The 25,150-nt window shown below is 43.5% G+C and overlaps 1 protein-coding gene and 1 long non-coding RNA gene across 5 annotated transcripts in view; one reads left to right on the top strand and one right to left on the bottom strand.

Annotated features, from left to right (window-relative positions):
* ptprnb (protein tyrosine phosphatase receptor type Nb) overlaps window positions 1-25,150 on the bottom strand; it is a 67,191-nt gene that overhangs the window by 40,408 nt on the left and 1,633 nt on the right. For 3 of the 4 annotated variants that reach the window (XM_041978379.1, XM_041978382.1, XM_041978383.1), the window contains exons 2-6: window positions 14,578-14,628; window positions 3,505-3,615; window positions 3,326-3,425; window positions 3,091-3,247; window positions 2,600-2,984 (exon numbers count right to left, since the gene is read on the bottom strand). In XM_041978379.1, the coding sequence (XP_041834313.1) occupies window positions 2,600-2,984; window positions 3,091-3,247; window positions 3,326-3,425; window positions 3,505-3,615; window positions 14,578-14,628 (804 nt within the window). The remainder of the gene's footprint in view (window positions 1-2,599; window positions 2,985-3,090; window positions 3,248-3,325; window positions 3,426-3,504; window positions 3,616-14,577; window positions 14,629-25,150) is intronic. The other variant, XM_041978381.1, reaches the window with a different exon arrangement.
* LOC121635364 lies at window positions 6,263-6,735 on the top strand. Its single transcript, XR_006009436.1, has 3 exons — window positions 6,263-6,275; window positions 6,475-6,594; window positions 6,704-6,735. It is a non-coding gene; the product is annotated as an uncharacterized LOC121635364 (long non-coding RNA).

The raw sequence follows: 25,150 nt of genomic DNA, 5'->3' as shown, positions 1-25,150 counted from the left end.
GGAACTACTTTTTACACTGTGCCGAACATCACCCTGGAACTACTTTTTAGACCGTGCCGAACATCACCTAGGAACTACATTTTTACACCGTGCCGAACATCACCCTGGAACTACTTTTCACATCGTGCCGAACATCACAGAGGAACTACTTTTTACACCGTGCCGAAAATCACCCAGGAACTACTTTTTACACCATGCCGAACATCACCCTGGAACTACTTTTTACACCATGCTGAACATTATCCTGGAACTACTTTTTACACTGTGCAGAACATCACCCAGGAACTACTTTTTCAGTCATGCCGAACATCACCCTGGAACTACTTTTTACACTGTGCGGAACATCACCCTGGAACTACTTTTTACACCGTGCCGAAAATCACCCTGGAACTACTTTTGACACCGTGCTGAACATCACCCTGGAACTACTTTTTCAGCCATGCCGAACATCACCCTGGAACTACTTTTTACACTGTGCCGAAAATCACCCTGGAACTACTTTTTACATCCTGCTGAACATCACCCTGGAACTAATTTTTCCACCATGCTGAATGTCACACTGGAACTACTTTTTACACCGTGCCGAAAATCACCCTGGAACTACTTTTGACACCGTGCTGAACATCACCCTGGAACTACTTTTTCAGCCATGCCGAACATCACCCTGGAACTACTTTTTACACCGTGCTGAACATCACCCTGGAACTACTTTTTACATCATGTCGAACATCACCCTGGAACTACTTTTTACACCATGCTGAACATCACCCTGGAACTACTTTTTACACCATGCTGAACATCACCCTGGAACTACTTTTTACACCACGCTGGACAACACCCTGGAACTACTTTTTCCACCACGCTGAACATCACCCTGAAACTACTTTTTACACCATACTGAATGTCACCCTGGAACTACTTTTTACATTGTGCTGAACATCACCCTGGAACGACTTTTTACACCATGCTGAACATCACCCTGGAACTACTTTTTACACCGTGCTGAACATCACCCTGGAACTACTTTTTACAACATGCCGAACATCACCCTGGAACTACTTTTTACACCATGCCGAACATCACTCTGGAACTACTTTTTACACTGTGCCGAACATGACCCTGGAACTACTTTTTACACCGTGCTGAACATCACCCTGGAACTGCTTTTAACACCATGTCGAACATCACCCTGGAACTACTTTTTACACCATGCCTAACATCACCCTGGAACTACTTTTTACACCATGCCGAATATCACCCTGGAACTACTTTTTACATTGTGCTGAACATCACCCTGGAACTACTTTTTACACCACGCTGGACAACACCCTGGAACTACTTTGTCCACCACGCTGAACATCACCCTGGAACTACTTTTTATATCGTGCTGAACATCACCCTGGAACTACCTTTTACACTGTGCCGAACATCACCCAGGAACTACTTTTTACACCATGCCGAACATCACCCTGGAACTACTTTTGACACTGTGTCGAACATCACCCTGGAACTACTTTTTACATCGTGCTGAACATCACCTAGGAACTACTTTTTACACCGTGCCGAACATCACCTAGGAACTACATTTTTACACTGTGTCGAAGATCACCCTGGAACTACTTTTTACACCATGCTGAACATCACCCTGGAACTACTTTTTAGACTGTGCCGAACATCACCCAGGAACTACTTTTTCAGCCATGCCGAACATCACCCTGGAACTACTTTTTACACTGTACCGAAAATCACCCTGGAACTACTTTTTACATCCTGCTGAACATCACCCTGGAACTACTTTTTACACCATACTGAATGTCACCCTGGAACTACTTTTTACATTGTGCTGAACATCACCCTGGAACGAATTTTTACACCATGCTGATCACCCTGGAACTACTTTTTAGACCGTGCTGAACATCACCCTGGAACTACTTTTTACACCATGCCGAACATCACCTAGGAACTACATTTTTACACCGTGTCGAAGATCACCCTGGAACTACTTTTTACACCATGCTGAACATCACCCTGGAACTACTTTTTAGACTGTGCCGAACATCACCCAGGAACTACTTTTTCAGTCATGCCGAACATCACCCTGGAACTACTTTTTACACTGTGCCGAAAATCACCCTGGAACTACTTTTTACACCACGCTGGACAACACCCTGGAACTACTTTTTACACCATACTGAATGTCACCCTGGAACTACTTTTTACGTCGTGCTGAACATCACCCTGGAACTACTTTTTACACTGTGCCGAACATCACCCTGGAACTACTTTTTACACTGTGTCAAACATCACCCTGGAACTACTTTTTACATCGTGCCGAACATCACCCTGGAACTACTTTTTACAGACATGTTGGGAATAAAATGTGGACTAATGTGATTTGAAAATCATTGGATTATGTTTTTATCTCAGTTTTACGCAGCAAAGCTGTTGCTGGAAAACGGTTGTAAGGGAGTTGGAAAATGGCCACAAAGAAAAACAAAACAAACAAAACAGAAAAAAAAAAATCAGGAAAAAAAACAAAAAAATCAATAAAGTGAGTAACGACGACATACAGACACATACTATGAAAGTCAAAGCTCACCGTCCAGTCCCGACAGGACGTCATACTCCTTCTGCGCCTTCTTCTCCGCCTGCTCCTGCTGCGGCTGCTCGCGGAGCTGTGTTACCTGGGAAATGTAATCCTCGCCGTAGTCCAGAGGGAAGTCCAGCTCTGGGAAGAAGGAGGAAGAGGAGGAGGCCAGTGAAGAGGGAAGGCCTGTTGCTGCTGCTCCTCTGAGGCGCGACTGCGAGGTAGAGGAGGATGATGAGGACGATGAAGGGGAGGTGAGTAATAACGACACCAAGTCCTGGAGGAGCTTCCGGTCCCGGTCCAGAGAGTTTCCTGGAGATCTGGAGTGAGGGAAGGCTGAGTTATCGTCCAGGGAGTTGAGGGAGCGTTCCTCCTCATCCTGGTAGCCGTACTGCTGCTGCAACACACACAACATGTCGTTGCTTCCTTTGACCACTAGGTGACAGAAAACCAGCAACTCTGATCATCCAGCTGTAAAAGTTCAGCTTTTATTCCTCCCATACCTTGTGGTAGGTGTACGGGTCTAGCAGGGGTGTCTGCATGTGAACGGAGGACCGTGACGGATCAAGCACCAGGTAGTCCATGTACTGCTGCATCATCTCTGGATCAGCTCCAGAGGGCTCCTTACCCTGAACCTTTGGTGGACTGGGGCCCAACAGCCTGGACCAGCAAGAAATAAGAGTTCAGTCATTTTAGAAGACCCCACACTAACACCAGAGGAAACGGGATTGGCCTTACTGTACGGGCGACTTCTGCTGATGTTTAGAAGTGACGGTGGGAACATGACTCAGCTCTTGACTGATGATCATCTGGGTCAAGTCGTCCTTCCAGGTCAGACCTGAGCAGCCACACACAGACATCCAGTTTAAGCCTCTACATCTCTGCTTCACAGCAGACTTTAAAGATCCGAGACTCACCCTGCACCATCAGGTCTTTGAGGACTTCCTGCAGCTTGTGCAGGACCGGGACGGACACCTGGTACTGGACAGGGTCCTGGTGAGGAGCCTGGCACTGTCCGAACAAACCATCTAGACAGAAAGATGCAAGAAAGTTGACGTGGACAAACGATACTTACACATTTCAACGTTGCATGTACAATTGTACCAACATCCCTGTGTTGACAAGTAGTGGAAATGGGTGACATGGTGGAACTTTGAAAAAAAAAAAGGCAAATAATAAAGTTAAATTCAGTTTTATTTGAATAGCACCAATTCACAACAACACCATCTCTGGGAGTTCATACAAGCTAACCGATAATAAATAATAGCCTAAGACCAAAAGATCGTGTCAAATCTTGACTTTGCTTCAGTCTGAATTACAACTCCTCTTGAGTTAGGAAGAATGATCTTGTTTAAAGATCGTTCCTTTTTAAACTTAACTAAGACTTGAAATGAGTGTTTCAAAACTTGTTTAAAGATATTTCTTAATTGTCTAAATATTGACTAATCATTGCCAGGATAAAATACTGCCCCGTTATCGGAGTATTATCTGGTGTTAGAAGACTAAGGCCTGGTACACACATAAAGATTATCAGGCTGTTTTTGTCCCAGTTTTGCCTCTTTCCGACCAAGGACAGCAAATGCCTGATTACTTTGAGTCTTATAAGAATTTCCTAAAAAATAATCATGTGGTCTGATGTGTGTTAAGAGCGTATTCATCCCGATAATCAGCTCCAAAATGGGTCATGGCCAAAAACCGACTACTCTTGAGTTGTGACTGCGTGGATGGTGATGTGGTACGGAATGTAGCCAATCAGACAGCGAGCTGGCTGGGGAGCAAGGAAGGATACAAAGTCCTTGTTTATGCCGTCTCCAGTCTGTTGTATTTTCAGTTCTTTTTCTGTTAACAATAGTCTCAAGACCACTGTCATTCCCTTGTCCTATATATCCCCTTCGATACTGGGTGTTTTGTTTTCCAGTTGTTGCTATGGTTCTTCATATTTTATTTTGCTGGTTGTTGCCATGGTTCCTCTTCTGTTTTGCCGGTTGTTGCCATGGTTCTTCTTCTACAGTTTTGCCAGTTGTTGATATGGTTCTTCTTCTATGTTTTGCCGGTTGTTACCATGGTTCTTCTTCTGTGTTTTGCCGGTTGTTACCATGGTTCTTCTTCTATGTTTTGCCGGTTGTTGCCATGGTTCCTCTTTGCTTTTGCCGGTTGTTTCCAGGGTTCTTCTTCTTTGGTTTTGCTGGTTGTTGCCAGGGTTCTTCTTCTTTGTTTTGGCTGCTTGTTACCATGGTTCTTCTTCTGTGTTTTGCCGGTTGTTACCATGGTTCTTCTTCTATGTTTTGCCGGTTGTTGCCATGGTTCCTCTTCTTTGCTTTTGCCGGTTGTTACCATGGTTCTTCTTCTATGTTTTGCCGGTTGTTGCCATGGTTCCTCTTCTTTGATTTTGCCGGTTGTTGCCAGGGTTCTTCTTCTTTGGTTTTGCTGGTTGTTGCCAGGGTTCTTCTTCTTTGGTTTTGCTCGTTGTTGCCATGGTTCCTCTTCCATTCTTTTGCCGGTTGTTGCCATGGTTCTTCTTCTTTGGTTTTGCTGGTTGTTGCCAGGGTTCTTCTTCTTTGTTTTTGCCGGTTGTTGCCATGGTTCTTCTTCTTTGTTTTTGCCTGTTGTTGCCATGGTTCTTCTTCTTTGTTTTTGCCGATTGTTGCAAGGGTTCTTCTTCTATGTTTTTGCCGGTTGTTGCCATGGTTCTTCTTCTTTGGTTTTGCCGATTGTTGCAAGGGTTCTTCTTCTATGTTTTTGCCGGTTGTTGCCATGGGTCTTCTACAGTTTTGCGAAGTTGTTGCTATTGTTTTGCTTCTTTGTTTTTCCCGGTTGTTGCTATTGTTCTTCTTCTATGGTTTTGTTAGATCACGTGTGGTCAAGAGAGATTCAGGCTTGGAGGACTAGATTCTCGATCAGTTGCGGGACAGCATCCCAGTGTGTTGTTCTGTGATGAAATTATCTGAGCACACCACACAGAATGATCAAAATTGGTACATGCCTGATCTTTTCTCCTCACGTGTGAGGATTTGACTGGATAAAAATCTAATCAGATTAAAATATAACTTTGTGTGTGTACCTGGCCTAACACCACATATTTCAACTTGAGTGCTTATGTGAAACTGACTACTGGTGCTGTCAAGACTCATATTGGTCTTGATGGAGTATAAAAATCTTTCAAAGGCTCTGAACCAATTTTGGTCAAAGCATAAAACTTTGAACCAAACAGCGTCCTATAAAGGATATTTTGTTGTGACAGAGCTGCATTACATCCATCTGTAGGACTTGGTTTTTACTAAGGTTGTTAAATTATTACAATTTTTAATCTTCGTAATCACAACTTACAAATTAATTAATCGTGATTATCACCATTCCCGACTTATAACAGTATTTTATTGTATTGTATCAACGCTCACTTGTTTTATTTATTTATTGTTTTTCATCAAAACGTTTCTAGGCCTGTCCCTGCAAAGCTGAAGTATAAATTATTTCTACCACCTGTGGGTGGAGGGGGAGGCAGCCGTGCTGCGCAGACAGAGAAGACCAGACATTTGCGCAAAACTACGAAAAAAGGATTATCTTAAAAAATGAGGGAAAAGTGTGGGTGTTAAAACATCTGTCTTTCTGGTTCTATCAGGTTCTATCTGATTCTGTCTGGTTCTATCAGGTTCTATCTGGTTTTTTAGGTTCTATCTGGTTCTGTCTGGTTCTATCAAGTTCTATCTGGTTCTATCAGGTTCTGTCTGGTGCTGTCTGGTTCTATCTGGTTCTATCAGGTTCTATCTGGTTCTGTCTGGTGCTGTCTGGTTCTATCTGGTTATTTCTGGTTCTATCTGGTTCAGTCTGGTTCTATCAAGTTCTATCTGATTCTGTCTGGTTCTATCAGGTTCTATCTGGTTTTTTAGGTTCTATCTGGTTCTGTCTGGTTCTATCAAGTTCTATCTGGTTCTGTCTGGTGCTGTCTGGTTCTATCTGGTTCAGTCTGGTTCTGTCAGGTTCTATCTGGTTCTGTCAGGTTTTATCAGGTTCTATCTGGTTCTGTCTGGTTTTATTAGGTTCTGTCTGGTTCTATCTGGTTCGATCAAGTTCTATCTGATTCTTTCTGGTTCTATCAGGTTCTATCTGGTTTTTTAGGTTCTGTCTGGTTCTATCAGGTTCTATCTGGTTCTATCAGGTTCTGTCTGGTGCTGTCTGGTTCTATCAGGTTCTATCTGGTTCTGTCTGGTTCTGTCTGTTTCTATCAGGTTCTGTCTGGTGCTGTCTGGTTCTATCTGGTTCTATCAGGTTCTATCTGATTCTGTCTGGTTCTATCTGGTTCTATCAGGTTCTGTCTGGTGCTGTCTGGGACTATTTGGTTCTATCAGGTTCTTTCTGGTTCTGTCTGGTTCTATCAGGTTCTATCTGGTTCTGTCTGGTTCTATCAGGTTCAATCAGGTGTTGTCTGGTTCTATCTGGTTCTATCAGGTTCTATCTGGTCCTATCAGGTTCTATCTGGTTCTATCAGGTTCTGTCTGGTTCTATCAGGTTCTATCTGGTTCTGTCTGGTTCTATTAGGTTCTATCTGATTTTATCAGGTTCTATCAGGTTTTATCATGTTCTATCTGGGTCTGTCTGGTTCTATTATGTTCTATCTGATTCTATCTGGTTCTTTAAGGTTCTATCTGGTTCTAATAGGTTCAATCAGGTGCTGTTTGGTTCTGTCTGGTTCTATCAGGTTCTGTCTGGTGCTGTCTGGTTCTATCTGGTTCTATCAGGTTCTATCTGATTCTGTCTGGTTCTATCTGGTTCTATCAGGTTCTGTCTGGTGCTGTCTGGGACTATTTGGTTCTATCAGGTTCTTTCTGGTTCTGTCTGGTTCTATCAGGTTCTATCTGGTTCTGTCTGGTTCTATCAGGTTCAATCAGGTGTTGTCTGGTTCTATCTGGTTCTATCAGGTTCTATCTGGTCCTATCAGGTTCTATCTGGTTCTGTCTGGTTCTCTCTGGTTCTATTTGGTTCTATTAGGTTCAGTCTGGTGCTGTCTGATTCTATCTGGTTCTATCAGGTTCTATCTGGTTCTATTAGGTGCTGTCTGGTTCTATCTGGTTCTATCAGGTTCTATCTGGTTCTATCTGGTTCTGCCTGGTTCTATCAGGTTCTGTCTGGTTCTATCAGGTTCTATCTGGTTCTGTCTGGTTCTATTAGGTTCTATCTGATCTTATCAGGTTCTATCAGGTTTTATCATGTTCTATCTGGGTCTGTCTGGTTCTATTATGTTCTATCTGATTCTATCTGGTGCTTTAAGGTTCTATCTGGTTCTAATAGGTTCAATCAGGTGCTGTTTGGTTCTGTCTGGTTCTATCTGGTTCTATCTGGTGCTGTCTGGTTCTATCAGGTTCTGCCAGGTTCTGTCTGGTTCTGTCTGGGTCTGTCTGGGCCTGTCTGGTTCTGTCTGGTTGTAGCAGGTTCTATCTGGTTCTGTCTGGTTCTATTAGGTTCTGTCTGGTTCTACCAAGTTATATCAGGTTCTATTAGGTTCTGTCTGGTTCTATCAGGTTCTATCCGGTTCTATCAGGTTCTGCCAGGTTCTATCTGGTTCTGTCTGGGTCTGTCTGGGCCTGTCTGGTTCTGTCTGGTTCTGTCTGCTTCTGTCTGGTTGTAGCAGGTTCTATCTGGTTCTGTCTGGTTCTATTAGGTTCTGTCTGGTTCTACCAAGTTATATCAGGTTCTATTAGGTTCTGTCTGGCTCTATCAGGTTCTATCCGGTTCTATCAGGTTCAATCAGGTGCTGTCTGGTTCTATCAGGTTCTATCAGGTTCTATCTGGTGCTATCTGGTTCTATCAGGTTATATCTGGTTCTGCCTGGTTCTGCCAGGTTCTATCTGGTTCTGTCTGGGTCTGTCTGGGCCTGTCTGGTTCTATCTGGTTCTGTCTGGTTCTGTCTGCTTCTGTCTGGTTGTAGCAGGTTATATCTGGCTCTGTCTGGTTCTACCAAGTTATATCAGGTTCTGTCTGGTTCTATCAGGTTCTATCCGGTTCAATCAGGTTCTGTCTGCTTCTGTCTGGTTCTGTCTGGTTGTAGCAGGTTCTATCTGGTTCTTTCTGGTTCTATTAGGTTCTGTCTGGTTCTAACAGGTTCTATCTGGTTCTATCAGGTTCTGTCTGGTGCTGTCTGGGTCTATCTGGTTCTATCAGGTTCTTTCTGGTTCTGTCTGGTTCTATCAGGTTCAATCAGGTTCAATCAGGTGTTGTCTGGTTCTGTCTGGTTCTATAAGGTTCTATCTGGTCCTATCAGGTTCTATCTGGTTCTCTCTGGTTCTATTTGGTTCTATCAGGTTCAGTCTGGTGCTGTCTGATTCTATCTGGTTTTATCAGGTTCTATCTGGTACTATTAGGTGCTGTCTGGTTCTATCTGGTTCTGTCTGGTTCTATTAGGTTCTATCTGGTTTTATCAGGTTCTATCAGGTTTTATCATGTTCTATCTGGTTCTGTCTGGTTCTATTATGTTCTATCTGATTCTATCTGGTTCTTTAAGGTTCTATCCTGTTCTATGAGGTTCAATCAGGTGCTGTCTGGTTCTATCTGGTTCTATCTGGTGCTGTCTGGTTCTATTAGGTTCTATCTGGTTCTATCAGGTTCAATCAGGTGCTGTCTGGTTCTATCAGGTTCTATTAGGTCCTATCAGGTTCTGCCAGGTTCTATCTGGTTCTGTCTGGGTCTGTCTGGTTCTATCTGGTTCTGTCTGCTTCTGTCTGGTTCTGTCTGGTTGTAGCAGGTTATATCTGGTTCTGTCTGGTTCTATTAGGTTCTGCCTGGTTCTACCAAGTTATATCAGGTTCAGTTAGGTTCTGTCTGGTTCTATCAGGTTCTATCAGGTTCTGCCAGGTTCTATCTGGTTCTGTCTGGGTCTGTCTGGTTCTATCTGGTTCTGTCTGCTTCTGTCTGGTTCTGTCTGGTCGTAGCAGGTTCTATCTGGTTCTGTCTGGTTCTATTAGGTTCTGCCTGGTTCTACCAAGTTATATCAGGTTCAATTAGGTTCTGTCTGGTTCTATCAGGTTCTATGAGGTTCTGCCAGGTTCTGTCTGGTTCTGTCTGGGCCTGTTACATCAATATAGAGCAAAACGTCTCAGGAATGTTTCCAACACCTTGTTGGATCTGTGCCTAATAAAGTGGCCGGTGAGTGTAGCATCATTGTGGATAGTCGTGTGTTGAGGCCACGGTGAGTCATCACCTCTGGTTCTCCCCCCACCTCCCATCACACACAGAAACACGAGGGCGACACACGGTTGTCAGGCAAGTGATGTCAGTGTTGTCATGGAGACGGCCGTGAGGAGCTGCGATTGGCAGAGAGTGGCTGACGGAGGGAGACTTTGTTTACATTGCTCTCGCTCCTTTTTGCCATCTATTTCTCACCGCCTCCCTCCATCTATCTCTCTGCTGCTGTGATGAACAACCGCTCACACAACAAGCTGAAATGTAGACGTGTGTTCGCTTAATTCTTCATCTGCTCCAATAAAATGTTTGTGTTTTTACTGACATAGATGATTACGTCTCTTTTAAACAGAATGTAGAACATGGCAGACGAAACACGAACTGCTGATGTTTAAGGACACAGAACAGGAACCATTTTTGCATTTATGCAGCTTTTCTGCAGCAGAATGTATTATGGAAAATTACAGATGTTGAAGCCCAGACAAGGTCTGAGGTCTGAAATTAGACTGATTAAGTCGGGACACTGTAAAATGTAAATAAGATGCAGGATGTGGTTCAGCAGCCGGTCTCTTCTCCTGTGAAGCCATGCTGCTGTGATGGATGCAGGATGTGGTTCAGCATCGTCTTGCTGAAATCTGCAAGGCCTTCCCTGAAAGAGACGTTGTCTGGATGGGAGCAGATGTTGCTCTAAAACCTCCATGTACTTTTCAGCATTGATGGAGCTTCACAGATGTGGAAGCTGCCCACGCCATAGGCACTAATGCAGCCCCATCCCATCAGAGATGCAGCTTTTCACCTGTCCACTGATAACAAGCTGGATGCTCCCTCTCCTCTTTAGTCTGCAGGACACGCCGTCCATGCTTTCCACAAACTAGTTCACATCTTCATCCAGGTTTCCACTTTGCCTCAGACCATTTTAAATGAACTTTGGTCCAGAGAATACGGAAGAAGCTGGTTCTGGATCCTGTTCACATCTGGCTTCTTCTCTGCATGATGGAGCTTTAACCTGCATTTGTGGGTTTCAGGGTGAACTGTGTTCACAGACAGTGGTTTCTGGAAGTCTTCCTGAGTCCATGCAGTGGTTTCCAGTAGAGAATCATGTCTGCTTTGATGCAGTGCTGCCTGAGGACCCAAGATCCCCAGCATCCCTGACACACAGAGATTCCTCCTGATTCTCTAAATCTGTACACTGTAGATGGAGGATCTTCAAAGTCTGAGGAACATTTTTCTGAAATTGTTCCAGTTTTAGATCCAGTTTGTCTCAGATTGGTGAAGCTCTGTCCATCTTTCCATCTGAGAGACTCTGCCTCTCTGAAATGCTCCTTTTATACCCAGTCCTGTTACTGACCTGTTGCCAGGTAACCTGGTTAGTTGTCCAATGCTCCTCCAGGTGTTTCTGGTTTGTACCAGGTACTTTTCCAGCCTTTTGTTGCTCCTGTTCCAACTTTTTCCATCAGATTCACTATCAGCTCGTATTTTTATCTCATGGTGAAACGTCTCCGTTTTAACATCTGAGATGTTTTTATCTTCTGCTCGGAATAAATGAGTTGATGGGATTTGGAAATCACTGCATTATATTTTTTATTTATTTTTCACACAGCGTCCAAAATCTATAAGTTATATTGCAGACTACATCGGATTGGTTAATGAGCATGAAATATTTATTGAAATATCCTGCAGATTGATAAACTGGGTTCTACTTTTCTCTCCGGCCTCTAATTCTGACAGCAAGTAACACAGAATCCAGATAAGCCACGTCTTCAGGATGATGGACTGTCATCTCTTTCTCCTGGACCTTGAGGTCAAAACATCCAGAGATGCAGAGCATGCAGTTTCCCCTAAACTCCACTGCAGAGCAACATCTTCTTCCCCTGCTCCACCAACACTCAAAATACAGGAACAGGAAACAAAGCCTCCTCCACCCAGGGCACCAAACAAACCATTATCAGTAATGCAGGACCTCTTCCCATGCACGTGCACATGCACGCTTCATTCTGCTCATTTTGGCTTGGCCAAGCTTGGCTTGGAAGTAAACAAGAAACCCACAGACGATTAAAGACATGAATGATGGACAGCAGTCGTGTCTGAGCGGTTGTGAGGTATGAGGCTGCAGGTGGAGCCCAGTGGCATCGGTCATGGTCACCCAGTTTACCAGTAAGTTCCATACTGAGGAACCAGTAGCAACAGAGTCAGGTTGTGCAGTCTGGTTGTCATGGAGATGTTGTGGGAAGCTGCAGATAATAAACAAGCATTGAAGTCCAGGTCAAGTAAATACAGAAATTTGTCTGGAAACAAGTTTTATGTGTTGGAAAGAATCACGGAGCCACATCTGTTTTCCTCATGTAGAGAGATCCAGTAAAAAGGCCTGAAACTCAGGTCCTGGTGGTGATCTTCTTCCTGGTTCTGGTCCTGGTGGTGATCTTCTTCCTGGTTCTGGTCCTGGTGGTGGTCTTCTTCCTGGTTCTGGCTCTGATGGATGTTTTCCTTCCTGGTTCTGGTTCTGATGGAGGTTTTCTGTGACGGTTCTGGTTCTGATGGAGATTTTCTTTCTAATTCTGGTTCTGATGGAGGTTTTCTTTCTGGTTCTGGTTCTGATGGAGGTTTTCCTTCCTGGTTCTGGTTCTGATGGAGTATTTCTTTCTGGTTCTGGTTCTGATGGAGGTTTTCCTTCCTGGTTCTGGTTCTGATGGAGGTTTTCCTTCCTGGTTCTGGTTCTGATGGAGGTTTTCTTTTCTGATTCTGGTTCTGATGGAGGTTTTCTGTGATGGTTCTGGTTCTGATGGAGGTTTTCCTTCCTGGTTCTGGTTCTGATGGAGGTTTTCTTTCTGGTTCTGGTTCTGATGGAGGTTTTCCTTCCTGGTTCTGATGGAGGTTTTCTTTTCTGACTCTGGTTCTGATGGAGGTTTTCTGTGACGGTTCTGGTTCTGATGGAGGTTTTCCTTCCTGGTTCTGGTTCTGATGGAGATTTTCTTCCTGGTTCTGGTTCTGATGGAGGTTTTCTGTGACGGTTCTGGTTCTGATGGAGGTTTTCCTTCCTGGTTCTGATGGAGGTTTTCTTTTCTGGTTCTGGTTCTGATGGAGGTTTTCCTTCCTGGTTCTGGTTCTGATGGAGGTTTTCTTTCTGGTTCTGGTTCTGATGGAGATTTTCTTCCTGGTTCTGGTTCTGATGGAGGTTTTCTGTGACGGTTCTGGTTCTGATGGAGGTTTTTCTTCCTGGTTGTGATGGAGGTTTTCTTTTCTGATTCTGGTTCTGATGGAGGTTTTCTGTGACGGTTCTGGTTCTGATGGAGGTTTTCTTTTCTGATTCTGGTTCTGATGGAGGTTTTCTGTGACGGTTCTGGTTCTGATGGAGGTTTTCTTTTCTGATTCTGGTTCTGATGGAGGTTTTCTGTGACGGTTCTGGTTCTGATGGAGGTTTTCTTTTCTGATTCTGGTTCTGATGGAGGTTTTCTTCCTGGTTCTGGTTCTGATGGAGGTTTTTATTTTCTTATTCTGGTTCTGATGGAGGTTTTCTTCCTGGTTCTGGTTCTGATGGAGGTTTTTATTTTCTGATTCTGGCTCTGATGGGAGGTTTTCTCAGCCTGGTTCTTATTTTTACGAGCTGGTTTAAATGAACAGTTATTATAACTAGACTATTATTATATTATTATCATACAATATAAATAAACAGGATTATATAATGGACTTGTTTGACCTGGATTAGAGCTGGACTACAATAAATTGGATTGAATTGGACTGTGTCTGTAAAAGTCCCTTTAGATGATTTATGCTTAACTTGTGTCAGAAATGAAACTGAAATGAATTGAACTGAATTGAAATTAATTTAATTGAATTGAACTGAAACTAACTGATCTTAACTGAATTGAAATTGAATAGAACCAAACTGAATTAAACTGAATTGAATTGATTTGAATTGAACTGAAATTAGTTAAACTGAACTGAAATGAATTAAAATGAATTGCATTGAACTGAACTGAAATTAACTGAACTGAATTGAACTGATTTAAACTGAACTGAGTTGAATTGTATTGAACTGAACTGAATAAAATTGATCTGAAGTGAATTGAACTGAATTAAGTTGAACTGAACTAAAATTAAATGAATTGCACTAAACTGAACTGAATAAACTGAACTGAATTGATTTGAATGGAATTAAATGGAATTTAACCGAATTGAATTAACTGAACTGAATTGATTTCAACTGAATTGAAATGAACTGAACTGTACTGAACTGCTTTGAACTGAATTTGATTAGAACCGAATTGAATTAAGCTGAATTGAATTGAATTGAATTGAATTAAACTGAAACTCTGGTATTAAGCTAATTCTGGGGTGTTATGTTCAGGCCTGCTGCCTCCGTCATGGAAACACATTGTCCCTGGATCCCAGAACCTCTTTAAGCCAAAATGTGGAGCTGCCACAGACCTGGCAACCCACTAACTGTTAATATTATTTACCTGAGAGCAGGAAAAACTGCTGATTTCCTCAAACTTTGAGAGCTTATTTAATTTAGCTGATGTTTGGCTGAGTGTTTAGCAACACATACGCCTGTTATAAGACAAACCCCGAACAGGTTTACTCCAACTCCAGGAGTCCGGGTGACTTTCAGATGAACTGTTACTCAGAGGTGAAGGAAAAGGAAATATTACAATCTTCCCAGGTAAATGAGACACAGATGATTGTTTGTCATATTGTTTCTGGGTGGAAATGTCAACTTTAATATCCTCCAGAGTCAGATTCCTGACAGAGTCAGAGGGACCTCACCAACCTTCAAACTAAGATATCATCCAGCCAGCCAGAGTTGGTTAAATACTCACCATCACCGCACAGCTGATCTCTGGGACAAAGTTTCTTCTCAAACAAACAACCTGCAGACACAAAAAGACAAAAAACCCATGAACATCATGAACTTTTTAGAGCCGATGGTCCGGCTTTCAGCCTGGTTTCGCTCTCGCTGACTCGGCCTTCGTGTAGTCGTGGTAACAGCAGCCATCGCACACAGCATGGAGCACACTGGAGACGTTTCCAGACCAAGCGTGAACGATGGAAACCTCAGAAACAACCGCTCATATCTTTATACGGTGAGAACAAGAAACAAAAAAACAGAACGAACTCAAACTACAACGAGAAGAACTGTGAATATAAACCGTCGTCAATGAGCACCGGGACGCTGTGGGACCAGCATGGCACCAACGGATAACTGTGAACGTAACAGAAGAGGAGGGGAAGCAACCAAGCTGAATGGATTCTGTTTAACATGAACAAATCTGGTCTTTTTCCCTGCTGTGTAACGGCGATGGTGTAAATGACCACAGTGGGCATCTACACTGAACAGGTCAGCTCCGACTGATCCAGGAATAACAGCCTGGACCAGCTCTGCAGCAGTGTGACAGCACTGGGCCTGTCAGCTTGCTGGGCTTGAATGGAAATGGGACTGTGCCAGTGCTTGTAGGTGATTGGACGCTGACCCTGTGCCTGTGGCTCCGCCCTCCTCCTCCAGGATTGGTCACCGGCAGCTTCGGCTCAGCCATGAAGACTCCGGACAGTAGACCCTTTCATGGCCTACGTAATCAGTACTGTACCACTACTGTAGCCGGAGCGCATAAAAGCACTGTAGAAATGAGCTGTCTCAAGTGTTACTACAACTTTAAAATGTCGTCTTGTTGTGTGTTTGGGTGCTAGAATAGGAGTAACAACGCCCGTGGCAGTAAATTACAGTTTTTTAGGATATCAGTAGAAATACAAAGGCAATTAAGGCTGAATGCAATAAGATAAAAGGCCTGGACAGAGACCCTCATCAACAGATGAAATGTTGGGGATATATGTGGACGTTACCTTTATCTGCGCTTTAGCAAGAGCGTAAATAAAAATAAAATAGCTGCCCGGTCTGGTAGAACGAGTGTCTGTACAGTTCCGACAATTCTTGCTTGAAAACCCTCCATTTTCAAAAATACCACTGGGAATAGCTAGCTGCCACTTGTTAACATAGCTTCTAGCTCGGCCTTTGCCTCCAGGCTAAGCCCCGCCCACCAGTGTTGACAAACCTTGAACCCCTGGTCACCTTCGTTCTGAGATTGGAGCTCAGTTTGCCGCTGGGGTCGTGGTTTTGGTACCTGCCATTGAGGCGTTTAACTCCCGTCACAGGAGGCTTCATGTTAAGTTAAGTTAAGTTAAGTTAAGGTAAGGTAAGGTAAGGTAAGATAAGATAAGATAAGATAAGATAAGATAAGATAAGATAAGATAAGATAAGATAAGATAAGATAAGATAAGATAAGATAAGATAAGATAAGATAAGATGAGATAAGGTATGGTAAGGTAAGCTTTATTCTTACCCTAAAAGGGGAAATTTCTTTGCCACCACACATCTCATACATACACAATGACAAAAAACATGTTGATTGTTTTGTTGTCGAAGTTTGTGTTTAGTTATTTAGTACGCAGACCTTCGGATACTTTTTTGATTCCTTTGTTATCTTTATACACATATTGTGAATAAATCTGCCTCTATTGTACATATCCGACTCCGACAGCTTGTGTTGCCTCCTGTTTTCCCTGGACCTTGTAGGGGTTGGAACAAGCAGATTTGAAATTCTTGGAGCGGAAGTGTTGTTTTCCGGGCTGTTCTGGAGCCTCGGGATACAGCGTCACTGCTTGGTTCGGTAACCTGGCTGGGCACCAGAAGCCCCTGCAGGCCATCCGTGAGCCGGCCTCTCGCAGACAGCCCATAAAATAATCAGCATGTTCTGCACACGAGCAGTTGCAGGGTGCAGCACTCCTTCGTCCCCGCATCAGGTACAAATATCAAGGATGTTGTTTCTGATTTTATTCTATTTTTTCTTTCATCTACTGATGTGTGCAGTTGTCATGCTGCTTATCTCCAGGCTCTTATCGCTTTTATCCTGCATGGTCTGTGAATTATCCGCACTATTTTCTTTTGCCTATATGCTTATGCAGCTGGGGCGAAAGCCTCATTGGCTGAGAAATTCTCTGCATTTCAGTCATTCAAAGAAAAATCTGAATAAAAAGTGTGTGAATGCTTCCTGTTGAATCCTCAGTGTTGAAGGATTTTGGTAAAAATTTGTTGAAAACTGGAAACATTAAAGAATAATTAGATGATTTTATCAATATTATTATATCATTTAAAAATCATAAAATGTCTGAAATCAAACTTTAAATTCCCACATGATGCAAACCTTTTTCTAACGGTTTTCTATCATCATGTGTGTCCTCATAGCCTGTATGAGCTCCAGAAATGAGAAAATTCTGTCTCCTCTCTCACCTGCTTGCACCACTAGTGAATGTGGGCTCAAACAGGTGAGGCTGAGGTCTTTCCCTTAGTGACCTCACAAAGAGAAATAACCACTCCCCCTGGTAGTGGATCCTGTCATTGACCCGCCCCCCAGCCAGCTGAGCCTGCCTCTAAAACCACCGAGCAGGCGCCAGCGAAAGCCGGATCCTCTCCAGAGAGGGGCGTGGCCAGGCTCCACTCATGAACATTTAAAGGTTCAGACACAGAAACAGCTGTTCTCAGTAGAGACACATCTGGAACGGCTGAGATGAAGAACCAAGGCTGAATTTGGGGTAAAACACTTTGAAAACAATGTTGTTGGACCTCTGACACCCGTATGAAGTTGTTGAAAAATGTATCATATGGTACAACAGTCAGAGAGGGAACCTCCGTTTACCATCAGGCCTGAGATGCTGCTGCCTCCATTCATCCTGCGCTGCCTCCAGCCAAGCTCCACCATGACTCTGCCTCCAATCCATCGCTCCCTGCTCCTTCTAGAAGCATCCCTCCATCACCTCAAACACACACCAGTTAGGAAGAATCTCAGTCTGGTTAAATGAGATCAGTACTACGAGTCTCCTTAAGGTGGGGAGGCCAGATCAGGAGGAGAACCCGAGCTATCGGTCAGGCTGGATTGCCCTTAAACTGAAGAGGTTTATTACATTATGAATAAAACAGACCTCCAACAGAACAAAGGAAACCTTTGGCCTGCCACAGAGCCCAAACCTTTGCATCTAGCTGCACAATTTCACACCACACCACAGGAACGTCCACGCACACCCTCACACTGGAACTCTAATCCCACCGGATCCAGATTTCCATGCAGGAAGCCTCTAGACGAGGCGAACACCAGACAAACGTCAGGAATGTCTGCTGGTGAAAAGTTTCCTCCACACTTTCTATAAACAGACAAATCCTACGACTTAAATAAACGCAGCCCATAATGGTCCTTACCATGCAGGCGTTATGAGCTTCATCTTTAAGCTATAAAGTCTTTTAAGGAGGAAAAATGAGGGCTGGTGCAACACGGCATGCATGGTGCTTTCAGATTTCCCCATTTCTGGGTCAGTCAGGAGAAGCTCCTTCACTGGTTCGGTTCTGACTTGGTTAGGCTCCGAAAGCATCCGAAGGGTTCCCACAGGCCAATTAGAAAGCTGAAAATAAACCTCCAAAACCAAAACCTCGGAAACCGAAACTTCAGAAGCCGAAACTTCAGAAACCAAAACCTCGGAAACCGAAACTTCAGAAACCAAAACCTCCGAAACCGAAACTTCAGAAACCGAAACTTCAGAAACCAAAACCTCCGAAACCGAAACTTCAGAAACCGAAACTTCAGAAACCAAAACCTCCGAAACCGAAACTTCAGAAACCGAAACCTCAGAAACCAAAACCTCCGAAACCGAAACTTCAGAAACCGAAACTTCAGAAACCGAAACCTCAGAAACCAAAACCTCCGAAACCGAAACTTCAGAAACTAAAACCTCAGAAACCAAAACTTCAGAAACTAAAACCTCAGAAACCAAAACCTAAGAAACCAAAACTTCAGAAACCAAAACCTCAGAAACCAAAACTTCAGAAATCGAAACTTCAGAAACCAAAACCTCCGAAACCGAAACTTCAGAAACTAAAACCTCAGAAACCAAAACCTCAGAAACCAAAACTTCAGAAACTAAAACCTCAGAAACCAAAACCTCCGAAACCAAAACTTCAGAAACCAAAACCTCAGAAACCAAAACTTCAGAAATCGAAACTTCAGAAACCAAAACCTCCGAAACCGAAACTTCAGAAACCGAAACCTCCGAAACCGAAACTTCAGAAACCAAAACTTCAGAAACCAAAACCTCAGAAACCAAAACCTCAGAAACCAAAACTTCAGAAACCAAAACCTCAGAAACCAAAACTTCAGAAACCGAAACTTCAGAAACCAAAACCTCAGAAACCGAAACTTCAGAAACCAAAACCTCAGAAACCGAAACTTCAGAAACCAAAACCTCAGAAACCAAAACCTCAGAAACCAAAATTTCAGAAACCGAAACTTTAGAAACCAAAACCTCAGAAACCGAAACCTCAGAAACTGGAACCTCAGAAACCGAAACTTCAGAAACCGAAACCTCAGAAACCGAAACTTTAGAAACCAAAACCTCAGAAACCAAAACCTCAGAAACCAAACCCTCAGAAACCGAAACTTCAGAAACCGAAACTTCAGAAACCGAAACCTCAGAAACCGAAACCTCGGAAACCGAAACTTCAGAAACCAAAACCTCCGAAACCGAAACTTCAGAAACCGAAACTTCAGAAACCAAAACCTCCGAAACCGAAACTTCAGAAACCGAAACTTCAGAAACCAAAACCTCCGAAACCGAAACTTCAGAAACCGCAACCTCAGAAACCAAAACCTCCGAAACCGAAACTTCAGAAACCGAAACTTCAGAAACCGAAACCTCAGAAACCAAAACCTCCGAAACCGAAACTTCAGAAACTAAAACCTCAGAAACCAAAACCTCCGAAACCAAAACTTCAGAAACCAAAACCTCAGAAACCAAAACCTCAGAAACCGAAACTTCAGAAATCGAAACTTCAGAAACCGAAACCTCCGAAACCGAAACCTCCGAAACCGAAACTTCAGAAACTAAAACCTCAGAAACCAAAACCTCCGAAACCGAAACTTCAGAAACCAAAACTTCAGAAACCAAAACCTCAGAAACCAAAACCTCAGAAACCGAAACTTCAGAAACCAAAACCTCAGAAACCGAAACTTAAGAAAAAGAAACTTCAGAAACCAAAACCTCAGAAACGGAAACTTCAGAAACCAAAACCTCAGAAACCGAAACTTTAGAAACCAAAACCTCAGAAACCAAAATTTCAGAAACCGAAACTTTAGAAACCAAAACCTCAGAAACCGAAACCTCAGAAACTGGAACCTCAGAAACCGAAACTTCAGAAACCGAAACCTCAGAAACCAAAACCTCAGAAACCAAACCCTCAGAAACCGAAACTTCAGAAACCGAAATCTCAGAAACCGAAACCTCAGAAACCGAAACCTCAGAAACCAAACCCTCAGAAACCGAAACTTCAGAAACCGAAACCTCAGAAACCAAAACCTCAGAAACCAAAACCTCAGAAAACCGAAACTTCAGAAACCGAAACCTTAGAAACCGAAACCTCAGAAAACCGAAACTTCAGAAATCGAAACCTCAGAAACCAAAACCTCAGAAACCAAACCCTCAGAAACCGAAATTTCAGAAACCGAAATTTCAGAAACCGAAACCTCAGAAACCGAAACCTCAGAAACCAAAACCTCAGAAACCGAAACTTCAGAAACCGAAACCTTAGAAACCGAAACCTCAGAAAACCGAAACTTCAGAAACCGAAACCTCAGAAAACCGTAACTTCAGAAACCGAAACCTCAGTAACCGAAACCTCAGAAACCGAAACCTCAGAAAACCAAAACTTCAGAAACCGAAACCTAAGAAACCGAAACCTCAGAAACCGAAACCTCAGAAACCGAAACCTCAGAAGCCGAAACCCTCAGAAACCAAACCCTCAGAAACCAAAACCTCAGAAACCAAAACCTCAGAAAACCGAAACTTCAGAAACCGAAACCTCAGAAACCGAAACCTCAGAAACCGAAACCTCAGAAACCGAAACCCTCAGAAACCAAACCCTCAGACACCAAAACCTCAGAAACCGAAACCTCAGAAACCGAAACTTCAGAAACCGAAACCTCAGAAACCGAAACCTCAGAAACCGAAACCTCAGAAACCGAAACCTCAGAAACCGAAACCTCAGAAAACCGAAACTTCAGAAACCGAAACTTCAGAAACCGAAACCTCAGAAACCGAAACCTCAGAAACCGAAACTTCAGAAACCGAAACCTCAGAAACCAAAACCTCAGAAACCGAAACTTCAGAAGCCGAAACTTCAGAAACCGAAATCTCAGAAACCGAAACCTCAGAAAACCGAAACCTCAGAAACCAAAACCTCAGAAACCGAAACCTCAGAAACCGAAACTTCAGAAACCGAAACCTCAGAAACCGAAACTTCAGAAACCGAAACCACCGAAACCACCGAAACCACCGAAACCTCCGAAACCTCCGAAACCAAAACTTCAGAAACCGAAACTTCAGAAACCGAAACTTCAGAAACCGAAACCTCAGAAAACCGAAACTTCAGAAACCAAAACCTTAGAAACCGAAACCTCAGAAACCAAAACCTCAGAAACCGAAACTTCAGAATGCAAAACCTCAGAAAGCAAAACCTCAGAAACAGAAACTTCAGAAACCGAAACCTCCGAAATTGAAACCTCAGAAACCAAAACTTCAGAAACAAAACCTCAGAAACCGAAACCACCAAAACCGAAACCACCGAAACCGAAACCTCCGAAACTGAAACTTCAGACACCGAAACCTCAGGAATAGAAAAAACCGAAACCTCAGAAACCGAAACTTCAGACACCGAAACCTCAGGAATAGAAAAAACCGAAACCTCAGAAACCGAAACTTCAGAAACCAAAACTTCAGAAACCGAAACCTCAGGAACCGAAACCTCAGAAAGCAAAACTTCAGAAACCGAAACCTCAGAAACCAAAACTTCAGAAACTGAAACCTTAGAAACCGAAACCTCAGAAACCGAAACCTCAGAAACCAAAACCTCCTCCATCAACATTTAGGCAGCAAACAGATAAAAAGCTGAAATTACAACCAGATGAGCACAGAGTCAAAAAGTTCAGCTTTTACCCAAATAAAACCCACTGGCCCGGTTTACAGCTGCTTCTGAGATGGACCAGGACAGACCAGGACAGACCAGGACAGATGTGGACAAGTTGTATTTATAAAGCCCTTTTCATACAAAAAGAATCACAGCCTGCTTTACACAACAGAAACTAGTTCTGCGTATTAACACAGACACATGTCTAACACTTTTGAAAAGTAAAGCGATGTTCACCTTTAAAACCTGAGGTCCTCCCGTCGGGCAGAACCTGCCATCTTGGAGAAAACCTCCCCGACTTTCAGAGTTGGTGTTTGCAGAGATGAAGTTCACACATTGTTCTATGACCCGATGGAGGTTTAGAGCTACAGCTGCTTCATTCCTAGGAGATATTCCTCCTGGAAGTGTTTTGTGTTGTTAGGCAAGCCTGGAACTTTTCTCATTTCTTCTTCACCAGAAACATATGTACTCATATTTACTCATATTAACAAATCTCCCTTTCCTACGACTCCAGAAGCTGTGAAACGACCCTGTTTGCAGAGATAGTCCTCAGCAACAGGCTGATTAGGGGAACATAAAGAGTTAAATCACTATAAAATGGTGTGGGTGAAACCAGCTGGTTGCCATGGTGAGTCAGAAGCCTTCATGGAGCATCTGACATGTCTGATCGATCTAACTCCAGACGCATGGCATGCTGGAGCATCCGGGCGTACATGCAGACATGCCGGCAGCTCTTCCTCCCCAGGATGAAGCTCTTCATCAGCATGTTGTTAGTTCTCATGTCCTGATGAATCAATCAGCAGATCAACAAGCTGAATTTCTTTTTTTTTTTGCTGCTTGTTCAGCTTTTCTTTATTGTCTGAGCTGCAGCCAGAAGAGAAGCATCGTTTATTCATTTCACCTCGGACACAATGTGATGATGATGATGGTGTTGAAGCTAGAAAAACAAGAGGAGGAAGGAGGTAGCTGAGTGTCAATCATCAGCTATGAGCACCTGGAGTCGTAGCTTCGTACGAGCGTCTGGCTTTTACCTGCAGGCCGGCCGGGATTTAAGGTGGATGACTCGAAGCTGGTTCACAGCCCCCACGTCTCAGCTGGACCTTTCACCTCGTACCTTCACACACTGACAATCCCAATAACATCTGGCCTCCAGTGGCCGTCCGGCACCAGAGCCAGTTTTTCTGGGCCTGGAGCTGGAACCTCTACTAATGCTGCTTTCCCACTAATTAGTTAGCATGAGGTGAAAGCTGGCAGCTGTCTCAGGAAGCATCTGTGAGGTGTTTTTACATCATCAGGGGAAGCAAAGTTTAGAGGGGGAGTCAAAAGTGGTGGAAGCAGCTGGAGCTGCTGGTTTCACTGGAGCGTCTCAGCTGTCAGGTGATGAGGCTAAAATGATGTAAAATGAATGAAACTATTTCCATGTTTCCACTTTTTCCTCATTTCCAGTTATTCCTGCTACTATTTACCTGCTATCCTCACTAAACCAACTCCAGCTCAGCTGCTTTGTGGCGCCACCGTGCATCAGAAACGTCTTCTTGGCTTTATTCCAGCCATAGAGGAGCATTATTTTTCTTCTTTTCACACACACATAGAACTTTCTGCTCACTGGTTGATCTTTGGCTGCTCCTGATTGGACGTTACCATCAATCTAAGCTCTCTGATTGGTGGAAAGTCTGACAGGAAGTGGCTTCATCATCATGTCCAGGTCTAAATAGAGGTCTCTTAGCAACATAGTAGTGATGGTGATGTTTTTATGGTGAAATGTGATAAATAATGCTGTTATCATGGATCATTGTGGATTTACCAGATAGAGTCTCTGAATAAAACTACATTTAGTGGCTGGATTGTAAACCTCCTGGACGGATAGAAATGCTGGAAAACTTCTGTAGATCAGCTAAAAGGTAAAATATCCATCACAGAGCTACACACCACCGCTCCTGAGACGCCGGTGGTGATGACATCAGTGATGGGGTGGAGGGCGCTGGAGATCTAGTGGAGTTTTAAGGGTTAACTAAATGTAGAAATAAAAACAAAAACAAAGGAAAAAAATAATAATTTGCTCGTGTTCCATCTGAATTACTGCAGTGCAAACAGCAACCACCAGGGGGCAGAAGACTAGTATCAGTTTAAATACAGCAGCGGTTTCACCATAAAGTCATGCAATAGGTCTCATACGATAGATTAGGTGTTAGCATGGCTGAAGTCTAAAGAAGCCTTTCATCCTGCCTGCCTGGTCCATTCAGCACGGAGGTGGCCACGTGATGGTCTGGGCATGCTACCATTACTTGGTGTTGTTTGGTTTCAGGCTTGAGCTCGTCTGGATTCAGTCTGGACCTGGACTGCTGTGCAGCCTGCTTTCACCCCCCTCTCTCCATCCTGGTTTAATATCCCATCGTTGTCATGACATCCTGTAATGCTGAGGAGCAGATGGCTGTCACATCAGAATTAATCACTTCATCTGGATGGAACAACGATCAGCAGGAACCAACACATCGTGTCACGCAGCAGTAAAACAGCAGGACCTGCTGGACCCTGCAGGCGTTCCTTTCCCCCCAGTCCTCCCAGTCTTCCTACAACATGATGCTGGGATCTGCCCACTCAGTCTGTCTCAGGCAGGAAGTCGGTGTAATTACCGGGAGCCGAAGGAGGGAGATCAGTTATGACTCATAACTGGATGACGTATGTTGCACCAGCTTTCATGCTGACAGGGATCTCGTTTACAGCTCAGACTAGAACAGAGGCAACGTTTTCTGATAGGCTGGGAGTCTCCTGGGTCTTTAACGTTGCTGCTGGTTTCATGTCCAGTTCCTCCTTCCTCGTTTGTACATGGACACATGGTGAAAAAAACATCTCATAAATGCCCAGTTCCTAAAGAGTTCTGACACTGTGTTAATTAAAACAGAAAACAATGATCTATAAATCTCATCAAAACATATTTTATTCCCAGTAGAAGATAAACATCATGTCAGAAGAAACGGAGACGTTTCACCATGAGATGAAAATACGAACTGATAGTGAATCTGATGGAAAAAGTTGGAACAGGAGCAACAAAAGGCTGGAAAAGTACCTGGTACAAACCAGAAACACCTGGAGGAGCATTTAACAACTAACCAGGTTACCTGGCAACAGGTCAGTAACATGACTGGTATAAAAGGAGCATTTCAGAGAGGCAGAGTCTCTCAGATGGAAAGATGGACAGAGCTTCACCAATCTGAGACAAACTGGATTTAAAACTGGAACAATTTCAGAAAAATGTTCCTCAGACTTTGAAGATCCTCCATCTACAGTGTACAGATTTAGAGAATCAGGAGGAATCTCTGTGCGTCAGGGATGCTGGTGATCTTGGGTCCTCAGGCAGCACTGCATCAAAGCAGACATGATTCTCTACTGGAAAC

This window comes from Melanotaenia boesemani, chromosome 24 (genome assembly GCF_017639745.1).
Source record: "Melanotaenia boesemani isolate fMelBoe1 chromosome 24, fMelBoe1.pri, whole genome shotgun sequence".
Classification (NCBI taxonomy): domain Eukaryota; kingdom Metazoa; phylum Chordata; class Actinopteri; order Atheriniformes; family Melanotaeniidae; genus Melanotaenia; species Melanotaenia boesemani.
The sequence above is the reverse complement of the archived record's forward strand: the minus strand, read 5'-3'. Positions and strand labels throughout refer to the sequence as shown.